This window comes from Cannabis sativa, chromosome X (genome assembly GCF_029168945.1).
Source record: "Cannabis sativa cultivar Pink pepper isolate KNU-18-1 chromosome X, ASM2916894v1, whole genome shotgun sequence".
In the NCBI taxonomy this organism is placed as follows: Eukaryota; Viridiplantae; Streptophyta; class Magnoliopsida; order Rosales; family Cannabaceae; genus Cannabis; species Cannabis sativa.
Window position 1 is genome coordinate 18,595,198 of NC_083610.1, and position 18,445 is coordinate 18,613,642.

At 33.5% G+C, this 18,445-nt stretch overlaps 3 protein-coding genes across 4 annotated transcripts; all 3 read left to right on the plus strand.

Moving 5' to 3' along the window:
• Window positions 1–607: 607 nt before the first annotated feature.
• On the plus strand, window positions 608–7,227 carry LOC115698519 (DExH-box ATP-dependent RNA helicase DExH8). The gene is made up of 14 exons (XM_030625629.2): window positions 608–929; window positions 1,436–1,613; window positions 1,847–2,020; window positions 2,166–2,313; window positions 2,709–3,029; window positions 3,235–3,381; window positions 3,455–3,635; window positions 3,797–4,077; window positions 4,186–4,308; window positions 4,391–4,535; window positions 4,709–4,965; window positions 5,050–5,235; window positions 6,104–6,634; window positions 6,748–7,227. Exons 1-14 carry the CDS (start codon window positions 761–763, stop codon window positions 6,991–6,993), a joined length of 3,087 nt encoding a protein of 1,028 aa, XP_030481489.2. The 5' UTR covers window positions 608–760; the 3' UTR covers window positions 6,994–7,227.
• A 4,061-nt stretch (window positions 7,228–11,288) lies between these two features.
• LOC115698598 (uncharacterized) lies at window positions 11,289–13,416 on the plus strand. 2 transcript variants are annotated; one of them, XM_030625824.2, is made up of 2 exons: window positions 11,289–12,253; window positions 12,791–13,416. In XM_030625824.2, exons 1-2 carry the CDS (start codon window positions 11,539–11,541, stop codon window positions 12,901–12,903), a joined length of 828 nt encoding a protein of 275 aa, XP_030481684.2. In that variant the 5' UTR covers window positions 11,289–11,538; the 3' UTR covers window positions 12,904–13,416. The 2 variants fall into 2 exon arrangements, with proteins under 2 accessions (XP_030481684.2, XP_060963025.1); XM_061107042.1 differs by having other exon boundaries at window positions 11,326–12,253; window positions 12,788–13,416.
• A 2,934-nt stretch (window positions 13,417–16,350) lies between these two features.
• LOC115698800 (mitochondrial zinc maintenance protein 1, mitochondrial) lies at window positions 16,351–17,831 on the plus strand. Its single transcript, XM_030626021.2, has 2 exons — window positions 16,351–16,712; window positions 17,376–17,831. The coding sequence occupies exons 1-2, from the start codon at window positions 16,472–16,474 to the stop codon at window positions 17,447–17,449; spliced, it is 315 nt and encodes a 104-aa protein (XP_030481881.1). The 5' UTR covers window positions 16,351–16,471; the 3' UTR covers window positions 17,450–17,831.
• The last annotated feature ends 614 nt before the right edge of the window (window positions 17,832–18,445 follow it).

Genomic DNA, 18,445 nt, shown 5'->3' on the forward strand with positions numbered 1-18,445 from the left:
AAATTGTTTTAAAGTGTAAAAATAGAAAGGCTAAAAACTACTATATTTGTTTATAAATTTACTTTTATCTTTATGTAAAAAAAATTACATCCCTCCACATTAAATCTTGGATTCCGCTGCGATAGATATGTACCAAATTTCAATCCTGCCAAACATAGTGTAAAGGAAGAGAAAGAAAATGATTTCTTTTTTTAAATAGAAAAATACTAGTGGTATGTTCTTCGGTCTCAGTCTCTTCTCAGACATAATTATTCTTACAAATATTAAATACATTTTTTCCTTATAAAAAAATTAAAGAATTAATTTTTAAGTCAAAAAAACAAAGTGAATTACGATAAAAAAAACCAGACCCACTACCCCACAAAGATTCTCATTTTAGGGAAGCACAGGAGTGGACTCCACCACTTTCTACAAAATCCTTGCGAAACAAGTTTTCGATTTTTGATTTTCAACTCCCCAATTTCTATTTTTTGGCTACTCTAAACTAAAACGTCGTCGTTTCAAAGCTAGCCCATTCCTATTGGTCCAACAAGAAAAAAAATACTCTACATTGACCACTTTTTCAAAGCTAGTCTACCGAATTTACGTGGAAACGACCATATGTGAATATTGCCCAAGGAGGGAGACTGGAGTGAAGGCCATTCTGTTTTCCTCCATTTCTCACTTTCTTAGGAGCCAAACAAAGAAAATCAACTAGAGACTGTTACTCGTTTAGTTACCGGTCAAGGAGAACGACGAGAGTGGGCTTAGGTTTTCGACAATGGCGTCGCCGTCGTCTCCGAGTTCTTCAACTTGCAGCTCTTCATACTCTTCGTCGTCCTCGATTCCCCACCATTTCTCGTCTCTCCCTGTAATGGCTTACCGCGAGAAAATCATCGAGAAAGTTACTGAGAATCGTGTTACTTTGATTGTCGGAGACACTGGCTGTGGTACTGATAAACATGCTTTATTTTTGCTTGTTTGCTATATTTTTTTCCTCCGTTTTTGCGTTTGTGGGAGTCACTATGGTGAACTGTGCCTTTGACTGCTGTTTGGTTTCTGTAAAAAACGGAAGAGAAAAAATGGAGTTTCTAACAGTATAGGAACTATGAAAGAAAAATGCGTATACGAAGCGGTTGCTTTTTCTGATGATTTAGTAGTTTCACTTTTAACTATTTCGGTGTGAGATTATGGGTTTGCGGTTTGCTGATATGTTGCTAATACATTCTCCTTGATCGTTTCAGTTTTTGTTTTCCAATGGCTTGGAATTTGGATTCGTGATTATTGTTAACGTTTTGGTTGTTCTATGTTAGAGTATTACTGATTATGGGTTTGTTTCATGAAAGCGGACATAATGGATTATTATATCACCCCTGAAGAAAGTATTGCACGTTAGTCTATCTAAGAATCCTGGATTTTGAGTGTAATGTTTTTGGATTTGTTTTTTTCTATTTAGGGAAGAGCTCTCAAGTTCCACAGTTTCTAGTGGATGCGAATATGAAGCCTGTTTTGTGCACACAGCCTCGGAGATTTGCTGTTGTTGCTGTTGCTCAAACGGTTGCAAAGTCACGTAATTGTGAAGTTGGAGGAGAGGTTGGATATCACATTGGTCACTCAAAGAACTTATCACCAAGGTACCTGTAATTGATGTTCTAAAATATGATGTTAGCTAACATTGTTGCAGGAAGGTTTGGTTTTTTACTTTGTAGAGAATTCGGGTACTAGTTAGTTTAGAGATTGCTTTTTCGCTATGTTTCTGTAGCTTCCATTCATGTGGCATTCAATCTGATAATGTCTAACAAAATAAATATAATATTTATGTTGTCTAATTATGATCTCTCTTTTGTTTTTAATTAATTTTTGACAGCTCGGATATTATTTTCAAAACTGCTGGAGTATTGTTGGAGGAAATCCGAGACAAGGGGGTGATTGCACTTAACTACAAGGTTATTATTCTCGATGAAGTGCATGAAAGATCTGTTGAGTCTGATCTTGTTCTTGTCTGTGTGAAGCAGTTTCTGATGAAGAACAAAGACTTGAGGTTGAGATAAATTTCTAACCCTTTTAGATTTTGAGATATCAAGTCATTTTTGGTATATTTACTTTTACTGTATGTGACCTAATTGTGACATTAGAATTTATGGGACAGTGGTTGCTTTGTATCTAAAATATTACAAAATTTGCAGGGTAGTGCTGATGTCAGCAACTGCTGATATCACAAGATATAGAGATTACTTCAGGGATCTTGGTAGGGGTGAACGGGTAGAAGTGCTAGCTATCCCTAACTCTCACCACAAAACCTTTTATGATCGAAGGGTCTTTTATCTTGAACAGGTTTGTATCACTCTGACTGTTCTAATTTTCCTGCTTGTGAGAAGCGGGAAATATAAGGTTATTATGGTGAAAAGTATAAAAAGTTAGTGTTGATCATCTTTTAACAACTTAAAATTTAAGAAACACTGGCTTCTAACATACCATCCCAGTAGATGATCTAGAGTGCAAACTCTGAATAGGAAATTGAAATTAGTTTTTACAAGCAGGAGCTTTAAAGGGTAAAGTGAGTATAACTGATATAAATATTAGAAAAGGAACCAGGAATTTTATGATAGAATTGGTAATATGACTGTATCATTTAATTAAAAGCTCATCTTTTATTAATACAAAATATGGGTAGTTAAAGTGTTCTGTAATTTTAATTGTAATTGCAACTTTTATATTCTATGTCACAGGTAGCTAAATTACTAGGACAAACTTCAGAGTCATCCTCTTTGAGTTGGAGATATTGTTCTGGTCAACTTCCTTCCATATCAAAAGCTGATATCAAACCTGAAGTGCATAGACTTATTCATGATCTGGTGCTGCACATTCATGAGAATGAACCAGACATTGAAAAGAGCATTTTGGTTTTCCTTCCAACATACTATTCTCTGGAGCAGCAATGGTTTCTTCTGAAGCAACTTAGCTCATCTTTTAAAGTACACATTCTACACAGTAGTGTTGACACTAAACAAGCTCTCATGGCTATGAAGATTTGGAAATCGCATCGTAAGGTGTGCACTTAGATACCTTGCTTTGTCAAATAAATTTTTATGCAATTTTATTCTAAAGCTTCTCATATGGAATATAACATTTTAGAAGTGTTGTTTAGTTGGTTTGAAACTTAAGTTGCATGTAATAGTCTTTTCCCTTTTAACACGCTGATGTTTGATCAAATAGTCCCTTTTCTTTTCATTGTGGCTGCTATGAAAATAATAGGTAATACTGGCCACGAATATTGCTGAATCATCTGTGACAATACCTAAGGTGGCCTTTGTCATTGATTCATGCCGATCTTTACAAGTATTTTGGGATAATACCAGGAAAAATGAATCTGCAGAGCTAACCTGGGTTTCCAAGTCTCAGGTATTGCAGAAAATATACTGGTTTGATAAATTTAATTCTATTTATTTTTTCTTAAATTCAAATTATTTTGTAGGCTGACCAGCGTAGAGGTAGAACTGGAAGAACTTGTGACGGCCAGGTTTATCGGTTGGTAACTGGATCATTTTTCAGCCAGTTTGAGGACTATGAGCCTCCCTCTATACTGAGGCTGTCTTTGAGGCAGCAAGTGCTTCAAATTTGCTGTGCTACCTCTAAAGCAATCAATGACCCGAAGGGTATATGCACTAAATCTGGATCATTTTATTTTTCACTATGTCATGCATACTGAGAAGTGCTTGAATTGAACATTCACATGGATAAAACTGCACTAATTCGCTAAATATGTGTTTGCTCCACAAAAGTGTTTCAATTTCTAATTGTCAAACTTTGATTCCAGTTTTGCTGCAGAGGGCTCTAGATCCTCCACGCCCAGAGGTTGTTGAGGATGCGTTAAATTTGTTAGTTCACATGCGTACATTGGAGAAAACATCTCCAAGGGGTCGGTTTGAACCTACATTTTATGGACGAATGCTTGCAAGCTTTTCTCTGTCCTTTGATGCTTCTGTTTTAATACTTAAGTTTGGACACATCGGGATGCTGAGGGAAGGCATTGTTTTGGGTGTATTGATGGATACACAACCCCTACCCATTCTGCGTCCTTTTGGTGATGAACTTTTGGTAATTTCTCAACAAACAGATGAAATTTGTAGTGTTTGGGAACCCTGATTGTTAAAATAATATATAGATATATATATATATATTGATAGAGACAGTTGTGCAATGCAGAGTACAGAGTATATGGACTGCTATTTCGCGGAAGATAGTAATAACACTGGCCTAACTGGCAAGAAGGAGATAATACTCATGGGAAATTTATGTGCATTTCAGTTTTGGCAACGGGTGTTCAAGGTAATATTAGACAACTTTTTTTTTTAATGTCCTTACAATGGATTTGTCTTACATGATTCAAACAATTTTCATTATTATGAAGGATAAGCTACATGTTGAGCATTTGAAGCAAATTTTACAATTTGAGCCAACCAAAGCTTCTACTTCACTTGCTACCAAGCTTGAAGAAGAATGGTGCTACCTTCATAATCTTGTACAATCATCTCTGGATCATATTTCTGAAATATGTATGTATATGTCATCTTACTCTGATTAAACTCCTAACTTTGTGAAGTAATCTTGTACATTTTTAGTTTAATGCCTTTGATTTAGTGTGTGTATGATCATCTTCAACGACGGTGTATACTAGAGTATTTCTTTTACATCTTTAAAGTTCCTTTCTGATTATGTTGCTTTCCAGATGAAGATGTATTAAGCTCAGTCCACCAGTTTCGGCCCAAGTTTTTGGGTAGCTCCGAAGGCTTGCCTTGCTACTATGATCCTAATGATTTTGACCATAGCTGCCTTCTCATGAGTTGTCATCCAAAGGTAGATTCAGATGCACTTGAGGTGGATGATGAGAACTCTACAAAGAAATGTCTTGCAGTACCCTTTGTTAATTCTAATAACTTCAAAAGAATTGACGTGGCTAAGGAGTTCGCAGCTATTATCAAAGAGGTATTAATATTCAAGCATTCACTATCTGGGTTGGTTATCCTCAATGTGAAAACTGATTGTTTTTTATTGCCTTGTATTTAATAGATAAAACTTCAGTGGACAGAAGATATTGTTGGTTATGAGAATACAAATCATGGCTCCCTTTACAATGGTGAGCTGCCTATGGGTTTATCCTATGTCAGTGAAGCCGGCTATTGGGGCAATCAATGGCCATATTCTCATTCACAGCAAGTACCAAGACCTCCATGCAAATTTTTCTTTTCCCTCCAGGTGACATGATTGAGTGATCCCTTAGCAATATTCTTAATGAACTTTATGATATTTTTGTCTTCGTATAAAATATTAAGTTGTCTTCATTTCTGCTCATTAAAAAAGTACATGTCATTTTACTCACACGGATCCAATATTATTTTGCAAATCAATTAACTATATATATAGATATCTATAAACATAAATTCTAAGATATTTACTATGAAACAAAACCAATATATTTCTTCTAAGTGTGAAAATCTCTTCTTAATACTACTAAATTTTCTAAATCTTGCTTCCTTTCCATTTCTCATGTTTGTAATCATGCCATAGCTGCAACTACAACCACAAATCACCATAACTTAGTTGAATTGGTCTTTATCAATCCAATCTCCATAATTGCTACATTCGTCCCTATCTATAAGCTAGCAGTTATGTTTTGTGTTTCTTAAATTCCAAACTACTTCCTCCCTCCAATTCTGTCCACGACCACTAATTCTGTATAACTCTCAAAACTAATTTTTCATCGACTACAAGCAATATCATTAGCCATGTGATGTGGACTGCTTTCTCAGCATCCTAGAACTTTATGCAGAATAGTAGTCAGTCTCTGCATTACGTTAAACCCACATGTAAGTGTACATTCAAATTGTATCTCAGTTTGCAACGTGTATTAGAGCTCTTATGTGGTGGGTCATGTTTATTCATTTAATTGTACTTATGAGTGTCTTCATGCATTTCCCTAGATAGGTTGTATTATGCTCAACAATATTTGTATATGATTCCTGAACTTTCTTCTCCATTATGTGAAGTTTAAACCTTAAATTTATCAATGCTGGACTGTGTCTGAAGCATTAGTCTTTTATTTATATTCATATTTAATTGACAGGGATGTCGAAATGGATCGTCATGTTCATTTTTCCATGATAGGGGTGAGCAAGTATCGTCACACAGTCCAACTCTCTGCTTACCAGAAGATGGTAACGCCAAAGCAACATTCCTTCTTAGATTGCTTCCTGCAGCATCTTCTGATAGATATATTCTATTATTGGATGACACCGATTTGTTTTTCTCTTCGAAAATTGCTAGCCACTTCAACCCATCCAAAATATTTGCCACCACATCTTTGTCACAGGCTTCCATATTTGAGCCAAACCTGGAAGAAGTAAAGATTTTCTGGGGTTTGATTCACCCGTTCCAAACCATCATTTGCAAAGAAGGAGAGAACCCGATCCCTTGGAGTAAAGTTCAGTGTGTTCTATGGTTTCCAAACCTTGGCAGTTCTAGTGAAATGATGGAACAAGACAGAGTAATCTTACGGAGCTTTTTCGAATATATGGCCATTCGTATACTAGCTGATGCGTTAAGCGAAGTGAAAGTTATCCTCACCATGAATAATCTAAGATTTTCACAACTACAGGTAAACTAATGCCATAAAATAGTTAGATTATGCTCTCAAAAGGTGCTCTTATCCAATGAAATGTTGAGATTATGTTTATGAAATTATGATGGGGGTTATGATTTTTGTCTCAGGTGGAAAAGTTGGGCAGAGAATGTTTCTTCTTCCTTTCAGAGTCATTTCGGTTTGATGAAAGAAGCTTTGGAAAGCTGCCTGATAAAGTCACTACTAAGAAGCCAATGGTGAAACCGAAGGCCATCTCATACGTTTTCAGGCTGAAGCCCCCTTATGTTGCTCAATTTGGTGATTACACAACCAAATTTCACCAACTTCTGTCTGATGTTTATAGAGTAGACGCTGCCAAGTCCGAGGTGGAGTGAGCTGGGATGAAAAGAAAATTACGATGGATATGGTTTTGAACAGTGAAAGCCTGTATTTTTTTCTGAATCAAATTGGAATTTTATTAATTCACTAAATCTGTAATGCAATAGGGACATCCCTTTTATTGAAAACTAAATCAGAAAAAGAACATGACGCTCTTGTAAAGTTATGGGCGACTATATTAGCCGACCGTTTAATGAAAAACAAAAGAACATTGTTAAGCAAAAGAAGAAGCTTATGACAATCATGTATGACTACCCCAAGAGCTGACACCAAGGAAATTTTGCTACGAATTGCTTGAATGATCAACGAACAATTAGATTCAAGTTCCACCGAATGATAGTCAGATTCAAACTTTTTTGTCTTTTGATTGTATGAAAAGACTAACTTGTTAAGATGTGGGACCTTTATTGCAAAAAGTGAGTTAGATTTAGCATCTTTGATACAGTCTTAGCTTCAGTATTCCTGATAGGTAGTGCAATATTATAAATATATATACATATTTTGGTAAAAAAATACTAGTGTGACGTATACTAAAAGTAAAAGTAGACTAAATTTGTTTTAAAATATAATATTATGCCAAATTTAACTTATAATTAATATTTTTTTTTTATTTTTATTATCATCATTTAGTATTAATTAATTTAATACATTTTTTTAATTGTAATATTGTCATTATTTTTTAAAAAGTATATTTAATTTATTTATGTGATTTTTTTTTTGAGAAAACTTGAATACTTTACTTAAGAAAAGAAAAGAGTACAAAGTGTTTGGGCTAAAATGGAATGTAAAAAACCATTCCAAAAACATTTATTGTTTAATTTTAAACCTGCTCTAGCATAATTATGAGCTATTTTGTTATACTCTCTTGAAACATAAATTATAAGCAGGTTAACAACAATGAGTTCTTAATACATATGATAATATCACTAAGAACAGAATTATTACAATAAAAGTTACAGATTTTCTCCACAACACTCTTGCAATCTGATTCAATAATAGAGACTGGGAGCTTGACTGCTTGGATCGAGTAAAGAGCAGCAAGGATTGCTTTAGGTTCAGCGACTTCAGGAGGAATCACACCTGCAACTGGAATGACTAATCCAGCCTTAATGTTGCCACAATCATCCTTAGTCACAACATTATCATTCTCCCCCACACTTATTTTCTTACATCCATTCAACTTTTTCTCATTTGGACATAACTCCTTAAGAATATTAGCACAATGAGGCTCTTCTTTGATTTCCTCAAGACATGAAATTTTTACCCCAATTTTTGAAAGAATTTTAGGGATCTCCTTCATGGGCTCCTCTTTCTTAAATTTTTTCAATCTACTTGGAAAAGGTGGAGGAGTGACATAAGCTGGTACAATTAGTTTGTATGGCTTTTTCAGTGATGGTGGACCAACTAAAGTAGGAGATTTTGTTAAACTATAATATAGTATATGAAATACAGCATGTATATAAACGATGTGTAATGCAGAAAATACTATAAACATATCGAAATGTATATGCAATGAAGGATCGAAATACCTCCAGCCAGTGATCTTTGAGCTTCAATTCCTGCGATAGCTTCGTTATTGGAGTTCGAGCTTCCTCGCTCTCTCAACTCTCTTTAGATGGAATTTGTTGAATAAACAGAATGAGTGAGGAGCTCGGGGACCGAGACCCTATATTTATAGGTGAGATATTCCATCAATATCTGCGCCACATTAATTTTTAGAATATTTTGACAATTAATTTAGAAAATCAAATCGGGTAATGAATATAGAAATCTGACCATATATAGAATATTACGTAATTGATTTTGTCCAAATTCAATGAATATTACGTAATTGATTTTGTCTAAATACCATTTTGGACCCTCTGTTTTACAAAAGTTATCAATTGGACCCTCTACTTTGTTAAATGACAAAATGAACCCTATATTTTCCAAAATAGTACAAATAGGACCCTGAGCTTAATTTTTGACAACTTTTATTTTTTTATATAACCAATTTAAAAACATGAACAGATACAGAAAATGTAAACAGTTTTGTCATAACACTTTTCAATCGGATTATTATTAAATTTTATTTTGACAAAAAATTAGTTCAGGGTCCTATTTTTACCATTTTAGAAAATACATAGTCTATTTTGTCATTTAACAAAACAGAGGGTCCAATCGGTAACTTTTGCAAAACAAAAGGTCCAAAATAGTATTTACCCTATAAAATATTCATTTATCACAAAATTAATTGTTTATTTATTTCCTTAAATAAAAATATATTTCCCAATATAGAAATATTCTTATAGATTCAACTTTTGGTGGAAATGACTCTTCAAGGGATGAATTGTTGACTCCGTTAGTTAGAATCAAATCATTAACTTCTTGGCGTGGTGGTAATTCAAGTTATGTACCACTTTGGAGTGTTATGACCTTGACATTCCCCATTGGGTTACTTTCTATTTGTGCAGGTAAAGTATTTGAACGTTGAATTTTGTTCCCACTCATAGATATTTTCATTGACTCCACAAGATTCTTTAACTTTTGTAGAGATTGTTGAAGACTCTACATAGTTTCATGACAACTTTGCTGAAACTGCAAGGAATTAACTGCTAACATTTCAATCAACTCTACATTAGTTAGTTTTTACTTTGCTGAAACTGCAAGGAATTAGCTGCTAACATTTCAATCAACTCAACATTAGTTAGTTTTTCACTATATGGTGCAACACGAGTAGGTTGTTAAAATTGTGCATTATTCTGTTCCATCTGAATAGTAGAAGGCTCTAAAGTGTTGAGCATATCAATAAGAGAATGATCTTGATCTTGTGGTGCTTCAGGAGGATAGTAAGAAGTTGGTTGAACATATTTTTTGATCCCACTATAAGAAGTGCTAAAATAATCTCCCCATTGTTGATTGTATGTGTAAGTACCGTAGTGGGGATCATATTGATACACTTGTAGCGAGGTATAATATGGATCATAGTATTGTTGATTGTACATCGCCATATTTCTAAAAAAAGATATGAAAATAAAAACCACAACTAGAAGAACTAGTTAGTAATAAAGATTAAATATGAATAATAAAATAAAATAATAGTCCTCGGCAACGACGCCAAAAATTTGATGAGTGTCGTAAGCCACAACAAATTTACTAATATTCTAATTCCAATACCTACAATTATTTAAGTATAATTGCAAGTAAGGGTCGATCCCACGAGGACTATGTTTATTTAATTAGTCAGAAATTAGTGTCAAAAGTCAGAAAAAGAGGGTTTTGAGATTGAGAGTAAAATACCATAAATAAAAATAAAAATAATTTAAAATTGAGACTAATATATGAGAAACTAGTTAAAAGTTATTCACCGCTCTCAACAATCATTCATAATTCCTATTAATGAATGTAATTTTAATTTTCAATCAAACTATTAATCCCGCAGATAAAACCGAAGCAGTCAATTATCCCAATCTCCTTATTACATGTAATCAAAGTGAATCGCTCAATAATAATTATAAACTATATTTTATAATTAAATAGGTAGTGCTAAAATGATATTGAGTATTATTATTATTAGCTACTAGTAATACTTAATAGTTAATATTTTCTATAAATGATATTTTAAAATTTGTTAGCAATATTTTTTAAAAATTATTTTCTTAAATTGTATAGTAATATGACAACGAAAAATATGTTAGACATAAATAATATCTTTTAACAATTTTTCTTTTTCAATATTGTAACACTCAACCTAATTTTTTTTCGTGTATGAGTCGTGGTATTTCGTGATGTGATATTTATATTACTTACTAATAAGTAATAGGTTAATTAAAATTTTTATCACCTGAACTTTGATATCTACCAATCATGTCCTTTGAATTTTTTTCTCTATTAAAAAATCTCTTGAATTATTGAATTTAAGGACATTTGTATAATTTCATTAAATTTTACTAATTCTAAATTATATATGTACTAAATCATGTTCTTTAGCCATTAAGTGAGGGAGGGATGGGAAAAAGAGAGAGATCATGGGTTCGAACCCAAGACCTTTAAGCTATTAAGCAATTAATAGATTGTAAAATACCATTACGCTACATTTAGAAAAAAAAATCATATTCTTTAAATTTTAATATCTACTAAATCATTACTCTCAAACTTTAACATTTATTAAAATCTCTAAACTTTCAATTTATATTAAACTTTCTTTAAAAAAAAAAATTTAACCACCATAAAAATTGAGAGAGTATATTTATTATTTAATATATGTTAAAAGGCAAAAAATCATAATTGACCTAAGTAATAACAATGCTATCAATAATAAAGTTTTTCAGGAGATTTGAATAGAGTTGTAAAAATGGAAACGTGGGTGGTGTGGGCCAAGAGTAGAATTTTTTGTCATAGGTTGTTTATTCCACAAACAATTTCTTGCTGAAAAATATTAAAATCAAAGGAAAAATGGAGAATCCGATGATTGAGTTCCAAGGTTCGAGCTAAGCTAAACTAATAAAGCTACAACCTTGTCTCTTTCCTCGCCGATTATCCAGTCCTATCTATCCCTATCCATGTCTCCCAACAAGCCTCTAGATTCTCGTCACTCTATAGATTCATGTGCTTTTCAACTCCATAGCTGGAGACCCTTTCATCTTCCACACACCACACCCACCAAAACCCTACCCCACGAACCCCTACTTCCCACCGCCAACCCCAGACCCTACTGCTCCTCCAATGCTGCCTACACCAAGCGTCCCTGCCTCTCCGACCGCGCCACTTCCTTCTCTATCGACCCAGCCATCGACATGTCTAGACTGAGCTTGATCGACGACGATAGGCCCGTTTCCGCCAGAGGAAGCTACCGATTGATCGCCAGGAAGCGGCGCAGGCGTGGGTCGAGGTCTGTTTCCGGTCGAAGCAGCGATCGGAGCGGAACCCGCCGGTGCTGCTCTGTTGGGGCCTCGGCCGCGTACGGAACGTGTTCGGATTTCCCGGTGGTGGTTGCTACGGATTCTAGCGGCGAGCTTTTTGTGCACGGTGAGACGAACTGGTCTTCTGATGTGAGTGAGGCCCGGAATCCGAGACGGGATAGAGACGGTGGGAATGGAGAGAATGAGAATCTGGTTTCTGGGTTTGGTCCAATTGGGGGTTTTGATTCCCAAGGGGTTGAATCTGGGTACGGAAGCGAACCGGGTTATAGGAGAGATGCAGAGTTTGGGTATGGTGATGAGGTTGACGAGGAAGAAGACGATACAAGATTGTTATTTTGGGGCAACCAATTTGGAGGTACAACAACTTTGTGTTCAATACAAAAATTTCTGTTGTCTATGGCTCTTAGTCTTTTGTTAGCTTATGCTTAAATTATGGTCTTAGACTATAGAACTAATTGATACTTTTATTGTGGTGAAAATTTCTGGTTTTGTACAAACATATACAAACTAGTATAAGGTCCTTGGAAAGTTACATAACTTTCATTGGTGATCGCATTGTGTACCTTCTATATCATTTCAAAGCTTCACTCTTGTCTGTTCTTTATTCTGGTTGTGGTGGTGGGGTGTGCTGTAGTTTGTTCTAAGACTCAACTAGTTGGTTACCTAACATTTTGCTGGTTGTGTCATTTCCTTGTATATAGGTTTCTGCTACAATAGTTATGAAAAGTGAATGTAAAATTAGTTGGAGCATTGTATCCTATACACCATGTTAAAATATCATTTGATTTCTTCCTTTATAGACCCATGACATGAGAATGAGATTAGAAGGTGGCATTAGTGTTATTGCATTTCATTCTTCTTCTGTTGATGTCTTACTTTTTCTCTGTAGCAGAAAGTGATTCTATAATGGAGATTGTGGGGGAGAACACATTTGCAGATCAAAAAGCTCATCACAGATGTAGACGAAAGAAACATGATTGTAGAATGGTTGATTCAGTGAGGTAATGAAAGAATTTTGTTGAGAAGTATATGAACTTTCTTACAGATTATTTTGGTTCTTATTTTTGTCACAAGATATCCTCTTTTAAAAGTTAGTATTTCAGTACTTTTTTCCTGCACTTTGAGAAGAAGCGTGGAAGAATTCCACTGCTATTTCAGTAATTTGGTTTGGACGTGTTATCATAGAATGTCATTAGATTACAAGATCTTGTTCGAGTGAAGTAATTGCATTAAGCAAAATGTTGGGGCAGGAGGCTCAAAAACTTTGGAATGTTATTTCATGTATATAATTAGGTGGTGTTTGGTTGGAGGTAATGAAATGGAAAGGAAACAATTTTCATTACATTTATTTGTTTGGTTGCATTTTATAGTATTGGAATATTATTCTAATAGAATGCCTTTCACTGTTTTGGTGGGATGACTATTCCGAAGTGGAAGAAAAGACTATTCCAATGTAACATGAGAAAAAAATTGATGGTTTTTTATTAATTTTTTTAATGTATTTTTAATTTTATTCTATTCTTATTTCTATTCTTATTTCTATTCCTATTTTTACGTTTTTATTCTTTCCAACTAAACGCTACTTAATTTATCATAATTTATTGATGAATTCAGATGAGGTGAAGTTGGTTTTGATGTCAATATTTAAGGTTTCATCTTGTTGCTTTTAATTATTATTCTATCTTTGAAAGTTATGGTGGTTTATTTATTTTGGTATCAAATTAGAAGAAAAAGAAAGGAAAAACTATTTTAATTAAAAAAAATGAAAAATAAAAATAAAATTATTTTGGCATCACATTAAAAAAAAAAAAAACTTTTTTGGTAACGTGATCTATAGTTTTCATTTGGTACTTAGATATTACCAAACATTAAAAAAATGTGGGAATTTGGAAAATTAAATAAAACAAGTAGAGCTAAATTACATTATGTTCAATTGTTTTGTTTAATTATTTTGAAATTATTTTAGATACTTTTAATAATAAACTAGATTATTATTGTTACTAGTAATTTATGTATGCTTTGTTCTATTTATGTAATTAAATTTTTAGTTATTACAATAAGCAAACAATGTCTCAAATAATTTAATTAAAAAGCAAAACTAAGCATATAATGTAATATCCATTCAAAAAAGCATATAATGTAATATGTTTTGTTTTGTTTGAACTTTAGTTATTCCATGCTTCTGCAGTTCAATAGCCAAACAAAAATATTCTGGTGAAAATTTTAGCTGGATGGAAGATATCAATTGCTACACATATGAGAATTTTAGAGTATGTTTGGTATTGTTTTCTGTTTTTTGTTTTAAAAAATTGTTTTTAGAAATGAGAACAAAAAATAGTTTTTGAAGTTTTTAAAACACAAATCATGTTTGGTTAGTGATTTTTAAAAACAATATTGACCAAAGGTGAATTAGTTTTTAGAACAGAAAATAATATTTTGTTGTTTTCAAAATTCTTGTTTTTTGTAACTTTGTTTTCTGAAAACTGTTTTTAAAAAATAAGGCCAAACAAGCCAAATTGTTTTTAAAAACAATTTTCTGTTTTTAAAAACAAAAAACAGTTTTTTAGTTATGATGCCAAACATGCACTTAATATTTTAAAAAACAAATATTTAAGACTCAATCAAACAAATATTAGAGATATCTAGCACTAAAAGTCTCTTTCAAGCATGATCACATATTAAAGATATCTAGCAAAGGGATTCATCTCGAATTAGATTGAGAAGAGATCTTAAATGTTTCCACAAATGAGAAATGAGTTATAGTCTACGAGTCAATATAATTAAACTTTTTGACTATAAAGTATTTTACACAATAACGTTCTTACCAAATTTCTCTAGAGTTTCTAGCCAAAATTCGTAACCCTTAGCTTGAAAGGGTAAAGCTTATATATAGGCTAAAAATTAGGTTTCGGATGAAGTCGAACCCGTTACGGTTTTGTACATGGAAAATAAGCCCACTGATGGGGTAACATACAATATAATATTGACTTTAGGCTTGGTAGGTGATGCCTAATTGAAGGATAACCGTTGTCCGTACAATATAGTACATATGATGTTGATGGATGTCCATATGTCGTCGATCGTGCATAGTAAATGTCAGAGTAGTGGGCATTGGAAAAAAGGTATAATACTTTTTAAGCTATGTGCCTTTCCCAAGTCTGACATAGGGAACAAACCCCTACTTTCCTGGGATTATGTGTCAGAAGTGTGCCAAGTCGGATCGACTCCACACACTCTCTTGGACTTCTTTTCTGGGACGTCCATGGAGCATCCGTTTATGCCTTCTCAAACTTTTGGTAGTTTTGATCGAGTCAGTCCTTTGGATTAGCTGGTCTGACTTTTTCCGCAATCAAGTCTTAACCCAATCTAAAACACCCGTTTGACTTCCTTCGTGGGTCTGTCGGGTTGGGCTTTGAGAATGGGCCCGTAAATTGATCATTTGGGGACACTAGATGCATATGTGCCACCCGTGTGGTTAACATTTACCTCTTAAGCCTTCAAGGCTCGAGAGTTGTGGAATTCTAAAGTGAAAGGTCGCGGAGGCCCATAGACCTTTCATTTTCCATGAGTTTGAGTGCACGTGTCATCAATTTCTTGGTTTATGAGTGTCACACTTTACAGGGATGTGCATGTGACCTCATTTGCATACTGATGGCTGGACATGTTAGTGAGGTTTTTGAGGTAGATTTCGTTATTAATGTGCTTTGGTTTCGTGCATCGCATTTAATGGCAACTTTTAGTATACCCGGATTATTGGATCCTATAAAATGTGTTTCTTTAAAGTTTTTATGAGTTGTTAGATCGAAAACACACGATAACAATATTAATATAGTCTAAAAATAAAAATACAATTAATTTCCACATATAGTCTTGAAGGTAGTTAAAATGAAGCTTTTAATTATTTTTTTTTTATTTATTTTGGAATTATTTAAAATTTGTGTTGGTATCCTTACAAAAATAAATAATATTTTATGAAAATAAATATTTATTTTTTTCTTTTTACTAACAAATAAATAAATTTTGAGAAGTGTTACCGTCAACCTCCTGTTACAACCTTTTAGTTAATCTCCACGCTCGAAAATACATGTCAGAATATTTTTTTTTCAATTTTTTTTTTCATGTGGGTGTTCGTTATGCTTACAACATTATCCCTGTAAATTTTTAAAAAATTTCAAATAGTTTACAGTGCCGAAAATACGTTTGAAGTTTTTGAACACCAGTAGTAAACTGAAATATTAAGAATTCTGTTTTCGAAACTGTAAACTATTCGAAATTTTTTAAAAATTTACATGAATGATACTGTAATTATAACGAATACCACTATGAAAAATTATTTGAAAAAAATATTTCAGCATGTAATTTCGGACATAGAAGTTAACTAAGAGGTTGTAATAGGAGATTGTAATAATCATTTCTCATAACTTTTTGGTGTACAAGTTTCCTTCTTGAAAGAACTTGGGAGAAAATACAAAACGCAGCGTTTAAGGAGGGCAACTGGGCGAGACAATATTTGCCCAACAAAAGAGTGGGAGAATTGAGAACAAGGGTGGAGCGAGGTGTATAGCGGAGAGAAATGGCGAGAGTTGAGGCACTGAACGCCTACAGAGCTCTGCTAAGAGCCACCAGAAAAACCTTCGCCGGCGATACCTTCATGCTAAAGGAGTCCTCTGTCGAAGTTCGCCGGAAATTTGAAGACAATCGGCACGTGACCTCAGAGGCTGATATTCAGAGACTACTGGGAGAGGCGCAAGAGGCATCTCATTTCATTACCAACATGATAGTCCAAGCCAAGCTTAACTCTAGTGGTGGTTATGGTAAGCCTTTTCCTTCTTAAAGTTCCGAATTGCGTATCTAATTTTGGGATCTTGGCTCAATCGAGTTTTGCCATTGAATGCATCCAACATGTTCGTCAAAATGCCTTCATTTGTGTATTCGTTTTCCTCCTCAAATTAGATCCATTTTTGTGAATTTGCACCATACATTTTTATCTTCAAAACTTAATTACAGTTTCAGCCGAGTCAGAGGGGAATAAAAAAGGCTGGGATTTTGCTTCTATATGTTTAAATATTTTGGTAGTATGAAAACTCGATTCAGTTCAATACTCACTCGGGTATTTATTGTTTGAATTTTCATTGTCTGGTTGTTGTCGTTAAAAAAGATTTCTTGCATTTAATTTCTGCAAAAGTTCTTTTATTTATTTATTTTTGAAACTTTTACCATGTTTATGTTTGTTTGTGTGAGGAGCATCAATCCTAGAAATAGGAGATGCTTTATCAACAAATCCCATGTGAACAATGTGAAAAGTTGCGGTCTTTGATTACAAGTTGTGGATAGTAGCCTAGAATTTTATATATAATTGAGATATGATCATGAATAACACTGGCCACTAGAGTCTTCAATTTGGGCTTCAAAGCTCTATCTTTGATATAAGATGTATAACATGATCTAATTCTGGCTACCAACGTTGATTGTCACAGCTGTAAAACCGGATAAAGAACATGCAGGAGCAACATTGGAGGTTCCTTCGGAAGAACTCCTTAGGAAATCTTGAGGAAAATGGCAACCAATGCTGGGTGGAGGTATGTATGAACTTTTAGGAGTGTCTGAAGGACTCAGATTTTATGTAATACCATTTTTTTTCTAGCAAGAAATAGCTCACCGGTGTCATTATATGATTCTTGTTTGAATTTCTTATCATCCCTTTTAAGGAATATTGAATATGGGAGAGAGACCTTATATGTTTGAATTACATTTTGTGTAGCACAGCACTTAAAGAATTAGATAAAATACTCTATCACTGTATGAAGGGAATGTTTGATAGTTGTTGCTTGTTCAACTATACATACATTTTGTTTTGGTGCAATATCAAATAAACACACTGCAGAAAATGCTCGAGTGAAAAAAAAGGCTCCACAGGCTGGTTTCTATGTCCATATTATCTGTTTGTTCATCTTTTTTTCCTGTTGTTGCTTTTGCGGTTCCCTGTGAATAAGTTGATTATTTGCCAATAATAAATTATGAAAACACAAATAGAATATAAAAGTTATGATTTTTTCCTTTCCACATGAAGTTGGGGAATTGGATATGATAAAAGAGAATTGCTAAAGGGCAGTGTCTAATATCCTCATACACATTATGCTATAAGCCTATAAGTACAATTTAATACTGGGTATCACATATTTAAATTCGATTAAGTTATTTCATAATTTAGGTTAGTCTTTTTTTTTTTCACAACATCCTCTCTAATTGCTTAATAAATTATGTTATAAAAATATCTTATCCAAATAAATATAATCCTACTTTTCAGAAAAATTGAATGAATAAAGATCCCATAGTGTGGACAAAAACTAAAAGAGAAATAAATATTTTGTGGGTTTTTGTAAGGTGCTCAATACTATAAGTTATTGTCTAATTACTGTTTCCAATTTAAATATTGGATTTTACATTTTAATATTACTGTTTCCAATTAACTACTCATACAATGTTGGACGATTTAAGGTGCCTTATAGCAAAACAAATAGAAGTTAGAAAATTAGTTCAAAACTTT

Bases quoted from the DNA above. Each gene is read 5' to 3' on its own strand.
- LOC115698800 (XM_030626021.2), top strand. From the start codon at position 16,472: ATGGCGAGAGTTGAGGCACTGAACGCCTACAGAGCTCTGCTAAGAGCC. The intron at 16,713-17,375 runs GTAAGCCTTTTC...TGATTGTCACAG, and splicing joins TAACTCTAGTGGTGGTTATG to CTGTAAAACCGGATAAAGAA.
- LOC115698519 (XM_030625629.2), top strand. From the start codon at position 761: ATGGCGTCGCCGTCGTCTCCGAGTTCTTCAACTTGCAGCTCTTCATAC. The intron at 930-1,435 runs GTACTGATAAAC...TTTTCTATTTAG, and splicing joins TGTCGGAGACACTGGCTGTG to GGAAGAGCTCTCAAGTTCCA. The intron at 5,236-6,103 runs GTGACATGATTG...TTTAATTGACAG, and splicing joins AATTTTTCTTTTCCCTCCAG to GGATGTCGAAATGGATCGTC.
- LOC115698598 (XM_061107042.1), top strand. From the start codon at position 11,539: ATGTCTCCCAACAAGCCTCTAGATTCTCGTCACTCTATAGATTCATGT. The intron at 12,254-12,787 runs GTACAACAACTT...TTTTCTCTGTAG, and splicing joins TTGGGGCAACCAATTTGGAG to CAGAAAGTGATTCTATAATG.